At 39.1% G+C, this 19,479-nt stretch overlaps 1 protein-coding gene across 2 annotated transcripts in view; it reads right to left on the bottom strand.

The window, feature by feature from the left end:
• Positions 1 to 927: 927 nt before the first annotated feature.
• LOC122662136 (YTH domain-containing protein ECT4-like) overlaps positions 928 to 19,479 on the bottom strand; it is a 44,392-nt gene continuing 25,840 nt past the window's right edge. For both annotated transcript variants that reach the window (XM_043857700.1, XM_043857701.1), the window contains exons 4-8: positions 16,568 to 16,644; positions 15,961 to 16,476; positions 14,622 to 15,161; positions 2,976 to 3,188; positions 928 to 1,842 (exon numbers count right to left, since the gene is read on the bottom strand). In XM_043857700.1, coding sequence (XP_043713635.1) covers positions 1,462 to 1,842; positions 2,976 to 3,188; positions 14,622 to 15,161; positions 15,961 to 16,476; positions 16,568 to 16,644 — 1,727 coding nt within the window. In that variant the 3' untranslated portion in view covers positions 928 to 1,461. The remainder of the gene's footprint in view (positions 1,843 to 2,975; positions 3,189 to 14,621; positions 15,162 to 15,960; positions 16,477 to 16,567; positions 16,645 to 19,479) is intronic.

The following is a 19,479-nucleotide window of genomic DNA, read 5'->3' as shown; positions in this document are numbered from 1 at the left end:
AGACTAAACATCTAATCCCGTATGCAACCTAATTACCCATATTTTAGTCCACATAACAATGACCTATCACATAACAAACCTATGGGATCAAAGGCCTAAAATGTATATACCCCAACCCTAGACTTATTCCTAATTAAATAAGCTCATTTGGATGATGAATCTACATCACCAGTTCATATATGTATACTGAGATGAGAGGTGAGACTGAACAATCACATTGTGCCCTAATTTTACAAAACAAAATCAGTTGAATTTGCCCTAGTTTCACATCGTCTAGGAGAAAGAGGTGAGGAAAAGCATGCAATAATCGATTTATAAAAGAGGAAAGGAAGAGGCATAACTTTGTCAAGAGTTGCAGCGGTGAACCTTGCCGAAAATTTCAATCGTCTTTTTCACTCTCTTATCTCCAACGATGGATATGGAGCACTGCCAAGCTTCTTCTCCAACAGTGCTAATAATCGATTTGGGTTTTTAGGGTTTCTTAAGGTTAACACATTGAAAGGGTAAATTGATAATTTTCACTTCACAAGTTTCAATTGAAAAGATGACAAGGGTAAAATAGACTTTTCCATTCAACCACTAACAACCAACTAACACTGTCAGGTTTCAGGGGATGTCAAGTAATTGTTTGAAACTGTTGGTGTTTTATACAATCAGGCAATAAATACGTGGGGTGTACAAGTAATTTTCTCTAGAATTTATTTCTTCTTCAACATGCAAGCGGTGAAGGCTTGTAAAACTTAAGTTCCAGTTTCTACTTCTGGAACTATGAACAATGTGACTTTTCTCTCTTAAGTTATTTTCCTTATGTTAAAAAAAAAATCTTATCATTTCCTATTACCAAATGTGTATTTACTCCCATAGAAACTCTCTAAAAAATAACTCCAACATAGTAAAAAGTCGGACAAGGCCTAAGAAACTAGTCTCTTATGCATGCAATTTCTAAAAGGCCTTGCTACATTATATTATTTGTCTGCCTTCCAAGATGAGAAAACTTTTCAAAGGCTTTTGTCATCCAGCAGCTTCAATTAACTGCTCTCACCCAACAAAACATAACCATAAAAGAAAGCTCTGGTTTTTGTGCCGTCATTATGTACATGGTCGGTGTTTCAGCGCTCTAGTCCAGAAGGAACAGAAATGGTATTACACACACCCTCTCTTCCCCATCCGATGGCTGCAGCAACGGGCCGTGTACATACATGGCCGAACACAAAACCCATAGCGAAAAAAAATAAAGAAAAGAAAATAGAAACTAAAATTACAATCAGACATACACTATACACCAAGTTGCGTCAGCCTTTGAACATTACTTCACCTCTCCACGCATATGGCAATGCACTCTGAATTTCTTAGACATCTGACACACAGCTTCCACCTGCCCGCATAAAAAAATTTGAATGGAAAAGGGAAGTGAACGTCAGATTCCAGCAACCACCCTTCACAACATGCCACCATCACCTCCTAACTGCTCTGCACACTTGAAGCTGGCAATGTTATCGATGTTTTTGTATCTTCAGATTTAACTCCCATGCTCATGGGAACAGTGAGGGCAGATCCACTTTGTTCTGTGGTCAGGCCTGCTCTACTGGAATCGTCCAACTTAACGGCTTGTGCAAAGCTCTTTGACATCTGCTTTACCAAGTCATTGGGCAATGAAACAGGATTCCGGTGCTCATGTGAGCCAGCCACAGGCGCAGCCATCAAGCTGGTTTGCTGTCTTGCCTTCCTTTCCTGCATCGCTTTCTGCCGGTCTTCATAGAAATCAAAATCGTCTAGAATGGACACATCAGTTTCATACTTCTTGAATATGTTTAACATCTCAATGCCCTGTTCTAAGTTGACCTGCATGATTTTGGGCACAAGAGAGCAACAAAAAAATACAGGTCAGAAAGAGCAAGGAAGAAATAATAAAAAAATAAAATGCTGACAATAGATCAAAAAGAAATTCGTACATTCCCATGCAATTAGAGGTGAATGGGACAGAAAACTACATAATAATATGATCAGATGGCAAAACAGTACACCTAATTGAAACTACATGGAGGTCGGATGAATATTTGAATAAGCAGACCACATAAACAAAGAGAGAAAATTAGGACCCTCATATCCATTAGTCCAACATGCCACCTCTAGACCAACTATGAGAACTGGTCATTTAGAAGCATCCACTTTATGGGTTGCCTATAGAGATAACCATGAAATTTTCAGAATTAATGTTTCGATGTGAAGTAAACATTTGGTTATGAGTTAATCTTTCTCATAATAAATGAAAAGTATCGTGAAAGCCTGATAACCTCTTTCTTTGACCAATTTCATAAAGCAAGGGATTAGATGAAAAATTTGAAATCATATTAAACCGTAAGGTTGCTTCATTGTGACCAAGTGGTCACGGGTTCGAGTTTGGAAACAGCCTCTCTGCGAAAGCAGGGGTAAGGCTGCGTACTCCCCAGACCCCGCAGTGGCGGGAGCCTCATGCACTGGGTACACCCTTTTTTTTTTGGTCACGTTCCCCATTTCTTGTTCACCATGTTTCTTTTAGGCATAGGAAGATAAAGGTTCATCATTTTCTAACACTACATACCTCTCTAACCTGGCAAACCAAATGAAAAGTTAGCCAAAGATCCAAACCTCTTACACCCAACTGTAGAAATTCAGTTTGCAGCTGTGGGTAAAAGTTTGGATTTTCCTAGTGCTTGAGCAGCAAACCTAGCCACATTACTCCCTCAGCAGTAAAGATAATAAAATCCTCTATCCACTGGATAATTTAGTTTTGACCAACGAAACCATGAAGAACGTATAAACAATATTGAGAAAAGGGAGGGAGAAAGGGCAACCAAACCAGGATCCTAGTTCTTCCATCTGTTAAACAGCCAAAATACCTACAAAAGCTTAAGATCAAGCCCGTCCTAGATTGACTACAGTTGAGAATGATTGGAACTTCTCTCAGAGTTTATAAATGACAAATCAAACCATACCTCCTGAGTATCTCTGCTATTAGTCACAGGCTTGTTATCATTATTTTCGAGTATAATGTGACGAAAATGACTGTTGGGGACATCTTTGATAATGTGCCACTTGACAGGAAACTGGCCACTCCACTTGTCTTGCTGCCAATAATCCACACTTTTATCAAAATCTACAGGCCCTACCATCTCGGCCACCCCACAGAACTGTGCACTAGCATTCACCTGCATATTGCCATGAAGTAACAGAATCAATTATTCAGTATTTATGCAAATAAAAGCATAAACAACCTTCCAACACTCGCAACAAAATAACGTCCAGTTCCCTCCCCACCTACTTTAGTCATATGAAAAAAAACATTATTGACTTCCCTTCCTAGATAATTATCAAAAGTCCATGTGCAGAAAATCATAGTAAGTACAAATTAGAAGTACAATCAACCCCCCCCACCCGCAATATGTATTAGTTGGCTAACACGATTAGCAAAGCTCAAAAGAGAAAGCCTCATAAAACTAAAGGGAGGTGGGAAGATGAAGAACAGAATGGAAGAACCCAGCAGAATTGGCAAATAAGAAGACTGACCTTTGCATAGACTCTGAAAACGGCCAATAAACTCTGCTTATTATTAATTTGATCTATACTTTGACCAACCATTTCCTAATGAACCTTCACCTGATCCTCAAGAATGAAACCAGCTGTATAGGTGTAATATGGAACAACACCAAGTAATCATAAGATAAAACTAAGCGAAATGTTGACAGGCAACTGCTTCGCCTTGATGCATCAGGGTTTAAGTGGGCAGCAGATAGAGGGAAACCACTAGGGAATTAACATAATAGTTTCCTAAAAATAAAATAAAATACTTTAATTTTAGACATTTGATATTATAATGTTAGTGTAGACAATGTATAAAAGGTGAAATATAATGTCTGGGAAATGAAGGTATAAAAAGTAAACAGGGTTTTCAAGAGGAAATCAATATAGAACTTTTAACTGACTTCGGATGTAGTAGAGTATTTGTGGCATGCAATCTATTTTAGAAGCGGCCTAAGATATTCCACTTTGTGGAGATACTTCTTCTCTTTGTTTTCTTATATTTCAATGTCTAATCAAGGTACTTGTTCTTCAATTAATTGTGTACACATTATTTTTCCTTCAATCATTTAACCCCAATAATTAGTAGGCATTGCAGGAAGTTTCTGATTACTCTTCAAGATAAACAAAAACCAAATATCAAATTCTGTAAATGCTACTTATTCTAGCTTACTCGAAAAATAAATAAATAAATTTTATTAACATCACCTAAGCAATTGTTTAATCCAGAACTTCTCTTTTGTTTTGGCATCACCCAAATATCAAGAAAATTGACAAACACTGCTTGCCTCCAAAATATTCAAGTCTTCATAGGCTGCCCCTCAAGCATGGAAAAAGAACTCGCCGAGATCTAGGTAATATCTTGGTTTTTTTAAAAATTGAGACAAGATGTTAGGCGAAATAAGAAAATTGTATTGTCTCGCCGAGATCTCGATGGTCTCGGTCATCTCGGTGGGAAACCTTGGTATACAGACACTTATTTATGCCAGAAACTAGGGCAGACACTTATTTATGCCTAATGTCATTTAAGTAAATGTTTACTTAAGATATTTTTCATAAATAATCAAATACCCCCTATTTGAATCCAATAAAAATAGTTAAAGAATCAAATTCCAAAAGGATAAAAAGTCAACCTTCCCAATTCAAGAACAAAAACTGGATTTTCTGCGGTAGATGCAATTTTTCAACTTTTAAATATTGGGTTTCTTCTCAAATCTAAAAACTCCATAAATCTTAATATAAACATTGCAAAAAACCAAAAGTGCGGTAAAATATTCATTGATGTCAATTTTTTTTTATTCAGAGCAATTTTGACAGCATTCGCGCACACCAAATTAGGTTTGACCGAAACATAATTCCTTCAATATAAATTAGATTTAAGCAATCTTAGATTTGTTTGAAAGTTTTGTTGGAAATAAGTGCTTGTCCTGGAACCTGGCATAAATAACTGTCTGTCCTGGTTTCCCACCAAGTCAAACTCCTATTTGGACTTTGATTTTGGAAAATCTGATAATGCCATTGTGTTTAAATAACCCAAAATAGGCTGTATACCAAGTTTCATGACCTAACCAGGTCAAAAAACCCACCGAAACCATAATACGAGTTCAAAAAAAAGGTGCACCAACTCACCAAGATCTCGGCCCAACTTGGTTTTTTGGCTGGGCGGAACCAGTACCGAAACCAAGTTCTCGAACCATGCCCTCAAGTTCTTTGCAGGTAGACAAAATATCTGATAATGAAATATGTATTTAAAAATAGACAGAAATAACTTGTACCATAAAGGCTAGTCCAGCTACAGAAGGGGTTGATTAGGGATGGAATGATGGATGGTCAAAATTCCCCCACATAAAGGCAACAAAAGCAATAGCTGATTTGCAAGCAAAGCATGGTAGAAAATTATCAGGAAGCACTGTATCTCTTGATCCTGTTTGTTGCAAATTTGTGCCAGACACATTCATGAGGTCCATTCTAATCCTTCCCAGGATATGCATAAAAACCATAAAACTGGGAACAGTAAGTGAATGCACTAGTGAACCAATCAACTATACTGCCGCAACTGCAGATGACCTAAACAAACCAGATTAGCACAGATGTCATTCAGCACTGAGAAAACTGACGCACTGGCCTGAGCAAACACAGATCCAGGTTTCAATACGTTATTCATGGTACATAACCCACTTTTATCATTTCTTAACCTCTTCTTTTATAAATCACCAAAAGATTATGTTACTAGGAAAGGAAAAGAGTACATGACATAATCCACATAACAATAACGAGACAAATGCCAAAGAGGAAAACCCAAAAAAGATTACACAACAGGGTAAAGCCATAGTTGTCAAGGCGGTTAGGCGATTCAAGGCGGTGGAGAGGGCAAAAAATCAAGGCGACACCAAGTAGACGACCAAGGAGTCCAAGGCGCCCAAGTCGACCAAAGCGCCTGAATGCCTAGGCGGCACCTTGACAACTAAAGCCTTGAGCAAAAGGAGTGCCTATTGGCTCCCCTTCTAGCCAGTTCATCTGCAATAGAGCTCTGAATGGTAGCCTCCATGAAAAAGAACAACCAGTAGCACAAAAGGAACCTAGCCTTCCTTATGGGATACTGATACCTCCAAGGACCACCAGCAAGGCCTAGAAGCTAACTGATCACCATCCTAGAATCACCTTCAACCAAGGTTTCAAGCCATCCATTTGCAATAGCAATTTTTGCTTGCTAGGCATGGAACGAACAACCGCTATCTGATCCTCGATCGCATATTCTTCGTTCAATGGTGGGACTTTTTGTTTTCTACAAGGCTTTCTTTGAGTTGGAAATGAATCAAACGAATGATTATAAACTCCTTCTCGCTCACCCAGCCCACTACAGAAACCAGCTAATCGAGGCGCAAGAACAGTCTGGTGGATTTCAGGGTCAGGGGTGCCAGCGGTTACCACTGCTTTACTCTCAGCCATTGCAGAATCACTTCTACCAACAGGGCCAGTGAAGGCCAGCAGAGTACCATTATGGGCCCTAAGTCACCACTCATGCCAGCTGATGCTGTTCAGAAGAAGGTCAGCAGCAAACCAGGCCATCGGTTAGGTCAAACTGGGCCTACAATGGACCAATATGCTTAATTTTGAGTGCCCAATGGGCTATTTGAGTCATGGGCTGACTATTTTTGGGTTTTCTGTTGTAATAGGCCAATTCTATAAACCCAAATGCTAGGGAGTTAAGGCCTATATGGGATTAGTGTTAGTTTCTATTGTATTAAATTGTATTCTTTATTCTAGAAGTGTGTTAGTTTATATTGTAGTAAATTGTATTCCTTATTCTAGTAGTGTGTTAGTTTCAATTGTAGTAAATTGTATTCTTTATTCTAGTTGTGTTTCTAGAAGGATTAGATAAATATTTTACAATCCAGCTATAGTTTCTATTATGTTAAGTTCTAGAAGAGTTTCTATTTTGTAGAAGACTTAAGTACTAAGGGATTCTCCCCACCATTCATAGGGGTTTCCTATTTTGCTTATTTGATTGAAGTTATAAATAAAGAAGAGGGGATCATAGCCACCCCCAATGATTTGAGGAAAGATTAACTATGAGCTTGTGTGAGGTCTGTGAGAAACATAGCATGGTTACTGTGGGATGCAGTAGGGAAACCTTGGTGGAATGCCAAGGTTGGAGATGGTGGAATTCCATTTCCACAGTTAGGTGAGAGGGCCAACATATCCTTCTTTCCATCTTCTTTTTATTTTCTTCTAGTTTCTATTCCTATACTCTTTTCTTACTTTGTTTCCTTAGTTACTAATTTCATTCCTCACTTTCTATTTTGCTTTCATTTGCTATTTCTCGTACTAGTACTGTTTTTCTGTAGTTATTAATCTTAGTTTCTATTTTCAATAACTTACTATTTTGGTAACCCTTTGATTTCTTCAAATCCGGTTACTGCTTAATATTTTTTTTGTTAGCTACTAAATATGGTCTCGCTTTTGGTGACTTCCTACTTTTGACACTACCCCATATCTTCAAATCTGACCATTAGATCAACATAAGACCTTACAGACTTGTTCTCCTTGACAAATAGACCATTAAACCAGAATTTCATCATATAAGTCGTCCCTATATCTGCGATCCTCTCACAAACTGATCTCCCACTGGACTTCACTGGTTTGTGATTAGCATTGCATTATTTGGTATCAGTGCTATGGAGGGACAACAGAACCACTATGTTGACGGGACAATATCAAGGGTTGCTGAATTATACTCAGATTGGAGGATGATCGTGCGGGTCTGATTTGGCATCACTACAAAACTCATGGACGAATTTTTTCAAGATGGGGAGAATTGATGCTGCTAAGATATGTACTGCACATTAGTTGGTTAGTGGCTATCGCGATAAGGGGGATGGTCCCTATCGTATTATGAGTTAGTTGAGTCTTAGGTGAAGTCTAAGTTAGGTCTTATTTTATTTTGATTCCTGTTGTAACTGTACTTGAGTCTTAGTAGAATTTCTACTAAGAGTCTGTTTACTTTCTTATAAATAGAACATAGCATCACCACAGTAGACAAGCTGAGTCTATCGTGCAGCACATCCTCTCTCTCTTTTTCTCTCTTGGTTCTCTTCTTCTTTCTCTAGGTACCTGGTTTGTTAGGCTAGGTTTTGTCACATGGTATCAGAGCCATGACGAATAGTGATTTTTTGTTTTGTAGGGAATTTTCCCCAAATTCATTCTGTGCTCTACATAACTTTAGCTTCTAGTTTGGTTAATCAGTAATCGCTAACGGTAAGGGTATCTGAGTTGTAGATAATCTGAGAAAAGATTCCCTACTTTTTACACTTAACTTTGTATATAATCTCTTAATGCTTGCTTTTGATGCACTCATTTTGTTTTCATTTACTCAACATGAAATTCTTTCAGATGTTTAGAGTTTCTGTTAACCTGGACAAACCATGCACAACTCCTTTTAAAAGTGTGTAACAAATACTGTAACCTCTCCACTTATCACTTTATGGTGCAAGTAAAACTAGCTAATGAGTCTGTACTTGGCACAGGCAGAACCATTATGAAGCATACATGGAGTTTGATGTTTTATGTTTTGATCATTGGTACTCACTTGAATTTCAGTCAATCTATGTCACTGATTCTTTTATTTATTTTGTTTTGTACTCGTGAACTCATGGTTGAGAAATGTGAAACACTGTTTTAGATAACGCTTGTAAGTTATAACAGAACTTGATTTGGGAATTTGGCAGTAAGTGGGTTAGAGTCAAAATATGAACAAGTTGAGTAGTTACAAGAGTCTGGCATGGTCACAAATGACATATGCCTTTTTCATTAACTGCAAAACAATGCTTAAGATCTGATCTAGAAGATGAGCCAGTTGAGCCAACTGGAAGGAGGTTGGGTCAATCTGGCAAATAGACCCTGGCAGATTGTTCTAGAAGAGTTTGTACTTTGTGGAAGACATAAGTTGTAGGGGATTATCCCTACCATACATATGGGTTTCCTATTTTGCTTATTTCATTGAAGACATAAATAAAGAGGAGGGGATCATACCCACCCCAACGATTTGAGAAAAAATTATTAGCCATGAGCTTGTGTGAGTTCTGTGAGAGAAAGAGCATGGTTCTATGGGATTCAGAACTAGAACTACTCTACTGTGGGATGCAGTAGGGAAACCTTGGTGGAATTCCTTCTCCACAGTCAAGTGAGAGCCCTAACATAACCTTCCTTCTATATTCTTCTTATTTTTTTCTAGTTTCTACTTTCTATTGCCATACTCTTCTTACTTTGTTTCCTAGTTACTAATTTCATTCCCCACTTTTTATTTTGGTTTCAATTGCTATTTCTCACACTACTTGCTGTTTTTCTGTAGTACTAAATCTGAGTTTCTATTTTCATTTACTATTTTGGCAACCCTTTGGTTTCTTCTAATCTGGTTCCTACTTCCTATTTTCTGTTAGTTACTAAATATGATCTTCTTGTGATATGGGTGTAACATGGGAACAGTTGGTATTATTTGTTTGGAACATTCTAGTATTATTTTGTCTTCCATTATAAATAAAGAGCGGCTATGGTCATATCGACACAAGCCAAATCATTCTAGACTTGCGTCATGGTATCAGAGCCGATCCACAGTACCCTAGCACAAACCCTTCTCTTTCGCTCCCTCTTGATGCTCTCCAAAGTTCTGCCTCTGTTATTTTTCCTCCTAAAGTATTTGGCTGTGTTTGCTTTGCTCGCAATCATCGTCTACCTGGTAAACTCGACCCCTAGGGTCTCAAGTGCATTTTCATTGGTTACTTGGCTATTCAAAAGGGCTATAAGTGCTATGTCCACCCACTCAGCGTGTGTTGATTACTACTTACTATGATGTGATACTTCACGAGTCTCTGGCCTATTACTCCTCTTCGGCACCTCTTCAGGGGGAGTCTGATGTACTTGGTGAAGATGTACCTTTGCCAGTGCCAGTGCCTCCACCGATTCCTCTTGACAGCAACCCCTTGGATGAGTCCTTAGTTGAGAAGGAGGACATTACTGTTCAGCAGGGAGACAAGGGAAGAGGACTGACCAACGACACAACTCCAGAACCAACCAGCTTTGCGGGTCTATTCTCAGAAACAACAAGTTGAGACCACCACCAGTGTGCCAACTCTACCTAATCAAACGTCATCCCCTGATCCAGGTCTTACTTCATTTGGCAATATTCTTCCTTATAGTATTGATGATCCTTTCCATGATTTACCGATTGCAATTCGAAGAGGGACAAGAGCATGTACTCAACACCCTATATCTCATGTTGTTTCATACAACTCTCTTTCTCCTTATCGTGTGCGTGTGATGCAGAACCAAGGGTGTACTCAAGGAAAAAGGAGGAGGCTGCTGCCAGTTGATGTAGATTAGCCCAACCTTAATGGGCTAGGACCATAGTACTAAAACTCGTTTCGTTTCGGTCAAGATTTTGAGAATTTCGAGTATCCCGGTCAAGTCGAAACTAAATGCAACATTAAATTGAAAAATGCAATATTTCGAATATTTTGTCGAAAATTTCGGTCTTCTCGTTTCTGAAATTTTGGAAATCTCGGTAATTTCGGTCATCTAATTTCGAAAATTTCAGAAATATCGGTCATTTTTGGCATTTTACACCCACAGAAAAAATACCATATTTCGATGAAGTCGACATTTCGGTATCTTGGAAATTTTGGTAAGACCGAAACACCGAAACGAAACGAGATTTAGTACTATGGCTAGGACTATTGATGTGGATCAGAACCAACATCATAGGCCTAAGTTTTATTAGTCCTATTGGGCTTGGCCTAGGCCCAGCCCATGCAAATTAGGTTTGGTCAATCTATGTTTTTATATTGTAAGACCATGTGTTATGTGTGGGTGCCTGGGTGGTAGGTGGATAGTTGGTAGTAATAAGTCAATAGTTGGTAGTAAAAAGTCAATAATTGGTGGTAATAAGTCAATAGTTGTTAGTATAAGTCAATGTTTGGTAGGAGGTGTCTTATTTTCAAGAATTTAGTAGGGAAATTAGGTGTGGTGTCCTTTTCTTGGAAGCTTTTGCTTCTGTTTATGTGCAAGGCTGTTTTCAGCCAAATGAACATTTTTTGATCAATGAAAGTTTAAAAAAATTCTGTTTCAGCTCTACAGCCATTGTTGCCGCTGTTGTTGAGCTCCTTTGAGAGCATACCTTGTGGACCTTGTGAGTAACATCAAGGTTGCCTTGTGAGCATGGAACAAAATTTCGTGAAATTTCGCTGATATATTGGTGAATTTCAGAAATTTCGGTAGTGCCGAGACGAAATGTGAAAACGAAACGAAAAAAATACATATTTCGATGATATTTCGGGACATTTCGGAACATTTCGGTATGCCACCGAAATATCGCCGAAATATGGTATATGCCACTTAAAGGGTCAAGTGACCCATGCTATAAATACCATATCTCGCAAGTCTTGATCGAAATTTCGACCGAGACTTGCAGAGACCACCATAACTCTATTTTGCTTCTGTTTTTGCTTTCTTCCACTCTTCCAACTTGGATCCAAGCATTGTTCTTCTTCATTTTCGACGGATTGTTGCCGGAAACACGTCGGAGCTTCATCCAAGCTCATCCTCCAAGGATTTATCACTTCTTATGAGTTTTAATTAGTTTGTTTAAATTTCTTTTATGTCTTTGACTGCCTAATCAATGTGTATTTAACTATTTATACATTAGGGTCAGCGACCGTATATTGTCAATCAAGGGTGCAAGCCCTAAAAACCACTTTGAGTTCATTTTTTCGCAATATGAAGGTTTAAATGTGTTTATTTAGCTTAAATAAGGGTGTCCATGAAGTATCAGGCCTAGATATGGCCAAAAACCCACCGAGATGGACTGCCGAAATATTGCAGAAAAAATGCAATATTTCAGCGAAATTTTGACATATTTCGGATATCTCGGTAGGCCCGAGATACCGATATATCGCGAAATTTTATACCTTGCTTGTGAGTAACATCAAGGTGAAGGGATTGGGGGATTACCAATCGACTCCTTGCATCTGTTAATATCGGGAGGTCTTCTTCTTCACTCCTTGCATCTGTTATGATCGGGAGACTCTTCTACATTTTCAAACTGCTGCTGCCTTTGAGGATCCTCAAATCAGTTAGTGTTTATCACTTGCTGTAATTTCATTTCCAGCTTCATTTCTCCATTAGAAACCCACCATACTTGGACCATAGCTTCTTCTCAACACCCCTTTCACTCGACCCTAGGTTCTGCCCCCATTACTACCTCAAATCCCAACATCCCCTCCTCTTTATTAAAACCCAAAGAAACCCAAAATCTGCCTAGACCCTTTTCAGCCATCCAAACCAGCAGATTTACAAACTCATTCAAACCCAACTAAACCTAGCTCATAATAACCCCGTAGACCTGCCCAGCTTTACCCTATAAAATTCAACCCCAATACCCTAAGCCTATCCTTAGTTTTGACAACATTCCTCAAATCTGCCCCTCCAAACCAGTAGTTTATATGATCCTGAAGTACATGGTTCCTAGTAAACTTATCATCTATCTAGGACTACATTAATTGGTATCAGAGCTGAAACAGAATTTTCTTAAATTTTCATTGATAAAAAAATGTTCATTTTGCTGAAAACAGCCTTACACATAAATAGAAGCAAAAGCTACCAAGAAAAGGATACCAAACCTAACTTGCCTACCTAGTTCTTAAAAATAGGACACCTCCTACCAAACATTGACTTATACTAACAACTATTAACTTCTTACTACCAACTATCCACCTACCACCCACACATAACACATGGTTTTACAATATAACAACATAGATTGACCAAACCCAATTTGCATGGGATGGGCCTTAGTTTTGGGCCTAGGCCAAGCCCAATAGGAGTAATAAAACTTGGGCCTATGATGTTGGTTGTGATCCACATCAATAGTCCTAACCCATTAGGGATCAATAGCTCTAGCCCATTAAGGTTGGGCTGATCTACATCAACTGGTAGCAGCCTCATAAGTACACCCTTGATTCTGCATCATACTCCTATTGAAGCTATTGTCCATCTCAAGAGGAAGGATGGTGAACCAGTTGACAAAGGCAGGAATCAGAGGTTGGTTGGTAAACTGATATATCTTTGACATACTCGGCCTGACATTGCCTATGCTGTGAGTTTAGTCAGTCACTAAATGCATGACCCTAATTCTACTCACTTGGATGCTGTCATCTATATTCTTCGTTAAATGAAGCCTGCTCCAGGAGAAGGGGTTATGTTCTCTCCTTATAATCATCTGAGCAGTGAATCTTTCATCGATGCTAATTGGGCAGGTTCTCTTGATGATCGCAGCTCTACATCCGGTTATTGTACATTTATGGGCAAAAACCTAGTCACTTGGAGAAACAAGAAATAGGCTGTTGTTGCAAGATCCAGTGTTGAAGCTGAATTTTGGGCTATGGCGCATGATATTTGTGAGTTGCTATGGTTGCAGTCTCCTACGGGATTTGGGTGTGTCAGTACCACTGCCTATGATGCTGCACTGTGATAGTAAGTCGGCCATTAGCATTGCATACAACCCTGTTCAGCATGACCGGACGAGGGACGAGAAATGTGGAGATTGATCCTCATTTCATTAAAGAAAAACTGGACCAAGGAGTGGTTTGTGTTCCTTTTGTTAATTCAGGAGAACAGTTAGCTGATGTTTTTACTAAAGGTCTGAGTAGTAAGTTGTTTCACCCCATCGTGTGCAAATTGGGCATGTGAGATATCTATGCACCAACTTGAGGTGGAGTGTTGCGATATGGGTGTAACATGGGTACAAAGGGTATAGTTGCTATTATCTGTTCTTGAAACATTCTAGTATTGTTTTGTCTTCTATTATAAATAGAGCGGCTGTGGTCATATCGACACAAGCCAAATCATTCTTGACTTGCGTCAGATCTCTTTTGGTGACTTGCTATTTTTAAGACTACACCAGATCTTCAAATCTGACCATTAGAACAACAAAATATTTAACAGACTTATTCTCCTTGACATATAAACCATTTGACCTGAATTTCATCATGCATAAAAGTTATCCTTATACCAGCGATGTGATCTCCCACTGGACTTCACTGGTTCGAGATTAGCATTGCATTACCAGTAGGGCGAGGATTTCCCACAAAGCTACCACCAATATTAAGCTTAGCATTGTCACAAGGAAGAATCCATATGTGCCAACCTACACCCTGGTCAAACTGCAAGAAAGCTACTTGACCCCAATGTCTCAAGAAGTAATCAATGAATGCCCCACAAAAAGCATCCAAAATAGTGGCCCATGTAGAAGTTCTCAACATAATGAGCTGGATCACCTCTTGAGTAGAACTTACCCATTTCTTAACCATATTATTCCTATTACACTACTGATAATGCTACTTCTATTTCCCTCTTTCCTGTGAGTAGTAGTCAATTCTAGCTGCCTAGTTATTCCATTTGTTAGGGAGTTAGGGCACCAATTTCATATCAATTTCAGTCTTTCAAACAATTGAATTTAAAGTAAACTAATTAAAAAGAATAGAGAAAACAGGTTTTGGAGGTTAACTTACTGAAAATAACAGAAAGACAGGGCAGGTAGCTTTTCTCTCCTTAGCTTCACGATAAGCAGCATCAAGTTTTCTGTTACCATTTGGTGTGCTGGCCCAGACACCATATTTAATGCTCTTGTGGACATTATCTTCACTGTAGGATTTGATAATGAAGAACTTGGCATCGTTGTATTCTGTTACAAAATCAGGACCGTTGTATGACTCACTATGGGTGACAACTTTAGATATGCTGCTCTTGCCACTATCAACAGAAGAACCGTGCTCAGCAGTGATCTGGCCCTTTGACTTTGAAGCCCTTGGTCCTCGGTTCTGCTCATTAAAGATATCAATTGTTCCATTACAAAGACACAAGGATCCAGTTCCCCTTCCTCTTCGTCTGCCCTTCTCCATTACCATCCAGCTCCGGGTGTTTGTACCCAAACTGGAAAGGGATCCACTCCCAAAACTAGATCCTTGATAAATTCCACCATTAGGATACCCTCTGGTATATGAGCTGGAACCAGATCCAAACCCATATATTGGTCTTTGCTGTTGAGAAGCCTGAAAATAATGAGAGCAAGTTAAAAAGTAACACTATTTAATCCCTGTCGATGCATAAATGGTAAGGGTGAAAACAGATTGACCAATTTCTATGTAGGACTAGCTGATAACAAGTTTTTATTGGGATTCATCATATACGCTTCAACAGTTAACCTGTAAGATGACTCAGTACAAACTGCCAGCTATCATGGAACTACAAGATTATTAATGCAATGCATAAATCCACAAATAATATCACCCCTTTCCTCAACAAAAAGCAATTCCCACTAAACTCCAAAAACAAAACATCACCCCCTCCCTACCTTAGAAAGAGAGAGAGAGAGAGAGTTTTAATTGGATATCTGATAGAACTAGATGGATTCAAATATGGATCTAGCTGAATCCACTCCATATTTGGCCATTTTATGGCCCATTCCATATGCAGGATAGTTCATTAAAAAATGTGTGAGATTTTTATTGATTAATGATATGGGGGAGGAACACCCTTCTGTCTACAGTTCTTTCATGGTGCTTAAAGAAATTAAAAGTGGAGGTATACAGGGGAATTTTACAAAAAAAGCACCAACAATTAACAAATCATTCATCTAAGAGAAAATCTCAAATCAGCATGCTTTTTCAATTATTGGACCCCAAACCCATCCTGCCACCTTGCCCAGCTGAAGATACGAATAAACCGTATTTGATATTTCCAGAAGAAGCACTATTTTAAGGATCCCCAATGATCATAATGAATTTGAAGTTCCAAAATATCATAATGAATTCAAATTAACCTAAAGGTTAATAGGTAAGAAAAAATCACCATTCCAATGTTGTGCCCAAATGATCCAAATGGCTGTGGAGAAGCTGCTGGAGATGACAATGGTGACAAAGACCTCTGCCCATCCATGGGTTTTGACCAATCTGACCAGGGTGCACCAGATCCAAACCCCTCGTACCCTTGCCGCAAATCATAGAAACTGCCCCTACCAGAATTTCCATCAAAATTGTTTCCAATACCGAAAGAACTGAATGGAGGAGGATAACCAGGTCTAGGCCCAAAAAGCATCCCATCCCCTTGTTGATCTATGCTAACAGGCATTGTCAGCTCCGCTTGTGAAACTGGAGTTGGTGAGGAAATATATGGCATACTAGGAGGAACTGGTTGCTGGTAATAAGGCTGACCTGCAAATGGAAATTGCTGTGGAGAGTATAGCTGGCCATCTCCCCTAGCAGATGGAAGAGGAGTTGTCACCGGAGAATATGGCCCATATGGCATCTGAGGATTGCACCCAAAACCAGTATGGAATACAAGGGATGGACTTTCGCTGTAGACGCCCTTAACAATATCAAATGGAAAAATAAATCTTTGGTGAGATGCAACAATGAATGAATAATACAGAAATGCAACATTAAGTAAATTTACTTACAGAAGATCTAATTTCCAAGCCTTCTGCATTAACATAGTGAGGATATTCATCCCATTCACCAAACCTGTTGTCATAACCTGGAATTACAGCAGAAATAAGAAACAAACATGTTATTAGTAAGGAAGCACACTGAGGTCAAATGACACATGTTCACCCACCTGCACTAAAGACAAAAGTACACAAGGTGGGTATGATGTAGATCGAATCATGAACAAGAAAAGGACCAAAAACAGAATGCAGTCAGCCCTTGGTCCACTTTCGTGGGCCAGATTGAGGCCCATTATTATGTTTTAACAGCTCTTGCATGGGGGAGGTGATGCAGACCCAGGTTTTGAAACCCTTCAATTGGGTCATTATGGGCCCACCCAAGATTAAAAAAATCCAATCACAAAGAGGTAGTGGCAATTTTGTAATTATTCTGAAATTTGGGACCCCCTTTTGAAGGCAAGCAGACCTTGGGATGGAAACGTAATTAAAGTTGGTGAAATAAAGCTAATCTGGAATCACATATCAAGAGTGGGAACAAAACACAAAAGAATCAGAATTTAGAGAGGTATTCTGTAAATTATGCAATATGGGGTTTTTTTTTTTAGTAGCAAATAAGAAGAAAATATCTTCTTCTTAGTCTAAAACTGACTCATGATATAACCAGCGAACAGCAACTTGATTTCGAGGGGAAATAGCACATCCATATGGACTCTTATGGGTCTGAAGCTTTGTATGAAGGTCATAAATCCATCGAGCTACCAGATCCAAGAAATAATCAACTAAATATGGGTTCAAATAACAGGATAAAATTCACTGGGATCACCCCTGATGGTAACTCAATACCAGATCTGTTTACAGGTATGCTTCTTATCCCTATCACCCTATGATGTTCTTTGGGACTAACTGGACAGGATAGGTCGACCCTACGAGTATAATTAACACATGAGATCTCAAGTAGAAAAGAGAATAATCAATATAGTTTGATTCAGATCTATAAGACGGTCAGTATCACTAAAATGGAATATGGCAAGTAATTTCAAAAGAACTGAATAGGAAGAAAAGGGGACAACAGCCAGTGGGAAAAGAATTAAGAAGAAACAGGATACGGGAGAGAGAATATCAGAGAGATGAGCAACATAGCTATTGGCAGCCATCGGCTTCTACTCAAACTAACTTTTCATTCCAAAAAAACCTAACTGAGAATCCTTGCTTACATACAGTTATATATAAGCAAACAAAGCAGTCCTAATCGAATCCTCAAACTGAAACAGACTTTGGTTCGAATTCTAACTCTATCTACGACTCCATCAGCAGCAATAAAAGGAAAATTACAACATAACTCAAACTCAACTTCCTATTAATTCCTATCGACAAGGGCGTACCCAGAGCACAAAGGTCCCGCCACTGCGGGGAATAGGGAAGGTCATAATGAACGCAACCTTACCCCCTCTTCGCAGAGAGGTTGTTTATTGACTCAAACCCATGAGTCTGCAACCACTAGGTCACAATGGAGCAACCTTATCGTTGTGCCAAGGTCCGCCCTTACAGTAAAATAAAATAAAAATTACAGTAATCCTAATTAACCCAACTTCTAATTGCATCAACGCTCTCGGTTTTAAAAGAGCTCGACTCCACCGGGTTAAGTTGCGAACCCAAGATACCATTGTAATCATCTCGACGCTGGGGTGGCACGTATCTCAGAGAAGACGATCGAATTGCAACTACATGAGTAGGGAAGAGAGAGTGATCCATAACTGGAGGAGGAGATTGTCGCTGTCAAGGCATGTCTGATAGCACATGTAGCAACATCAAGTATGTATGACCTCTTTGCTTTACCTCGATGGTGTTCCATGCACCATCGTAGAGAATACCTGCCTTCCGTTGCCAAGGTCACAATACCCCAAAGGGGCGACTAATGGTACTTTAATGGCCCAAACTGCAGATGTATTCGAGCTACTCTACTGACAACTTCTCAATCTGTAGGTCCAAAACCTCGCACATGAATCTTCTTGAAGAGTTGCTTCTGTGGAAAGTTGTGTGCTCAAACAAATTCAACAAAAATTTGTTTATGCCTTGATATCAACGACTATGAATATCTATAGAACCAGCACCGTGCAGAAGAATACCCTTCTACTTGAGGAGGGGAGCTTTATCAACTAGTCTATTTGAGATGTAAGACTAGCAGATTGAGCTTCAAAGTCGTCACCATCAGGATCATTAACTAAAGGATAAGGGTATAAATCATTTGTGTCATCATCAACATTCTTTGTCTGTTGCATTCTGCTACATTCACTGGACGAGACTAATTGGGAAATTTGTTGCCAAAGTGACCCTTCTTGCTACAATTATGACACACGATGCTCTTCAATCAAGTATTGCCTATAATAACCTCTGGCTTCTTTTCTTCAATCCATGGTGGAGGTCTGTAAGCTGAAGGAGTTTTGAGCATATTCTTCCAATAATTATATTTCCCTTCAGTGGTCTTCGCATAAGCAGCTGCCACATCAATGGACTTGAAATCAGTGTTAGCCAACTCTCGTCGCATCTCATTACTCAGCTCACCGATATATCTCAGAAACCGTCGTTGGTCAGTCTCCTGAAGTCGACACCTCGAAGAGAATTTGTGGAATTCTATCGTGTAGGTATACACATCCTTTGTTGCATTGCTAAAGCAATTTGTGAAATAGTACTTTCTCGTAATTAGGAGGAACAAACTTCTCGTTCAGAATTGGCTTCATAACCTCCTAATTGGTAATAGGTCCTAGTCGTCTGACAAGCCTCAAATGTAATATATCATCCCACCATGAACATGCATAACCAGTAAATGTAGTGAGAATGAGCTCGCATTTCTTTTCATCTAGGAAAGGCTTAAACGCGAAAATCCTCTTGACTTTAGTAAGCTAGTCCAGAAAATCTTCGGGTCC

The sequence above is a fragment of the Telopea speciosissima genome, chromosome 5 (assembly GCF_018873765.1).
Source record: "Telopea speciosissima isolate NSW1024214 ecotype Mountain lineage chromosome 5, Tspe_v1, whole genome shotgun sequence".
NCBI classification, from domain to species: domain Eukaryota; kingdom Viridiplantae; phylum Streptophyta; class Magnoliopsida; order Proteales; family Proteaceae; genus Telopea; species Telopea speciosissima.
This window is presented reverse-complemented; position numbering and strand designations above follow the sequence as displayed.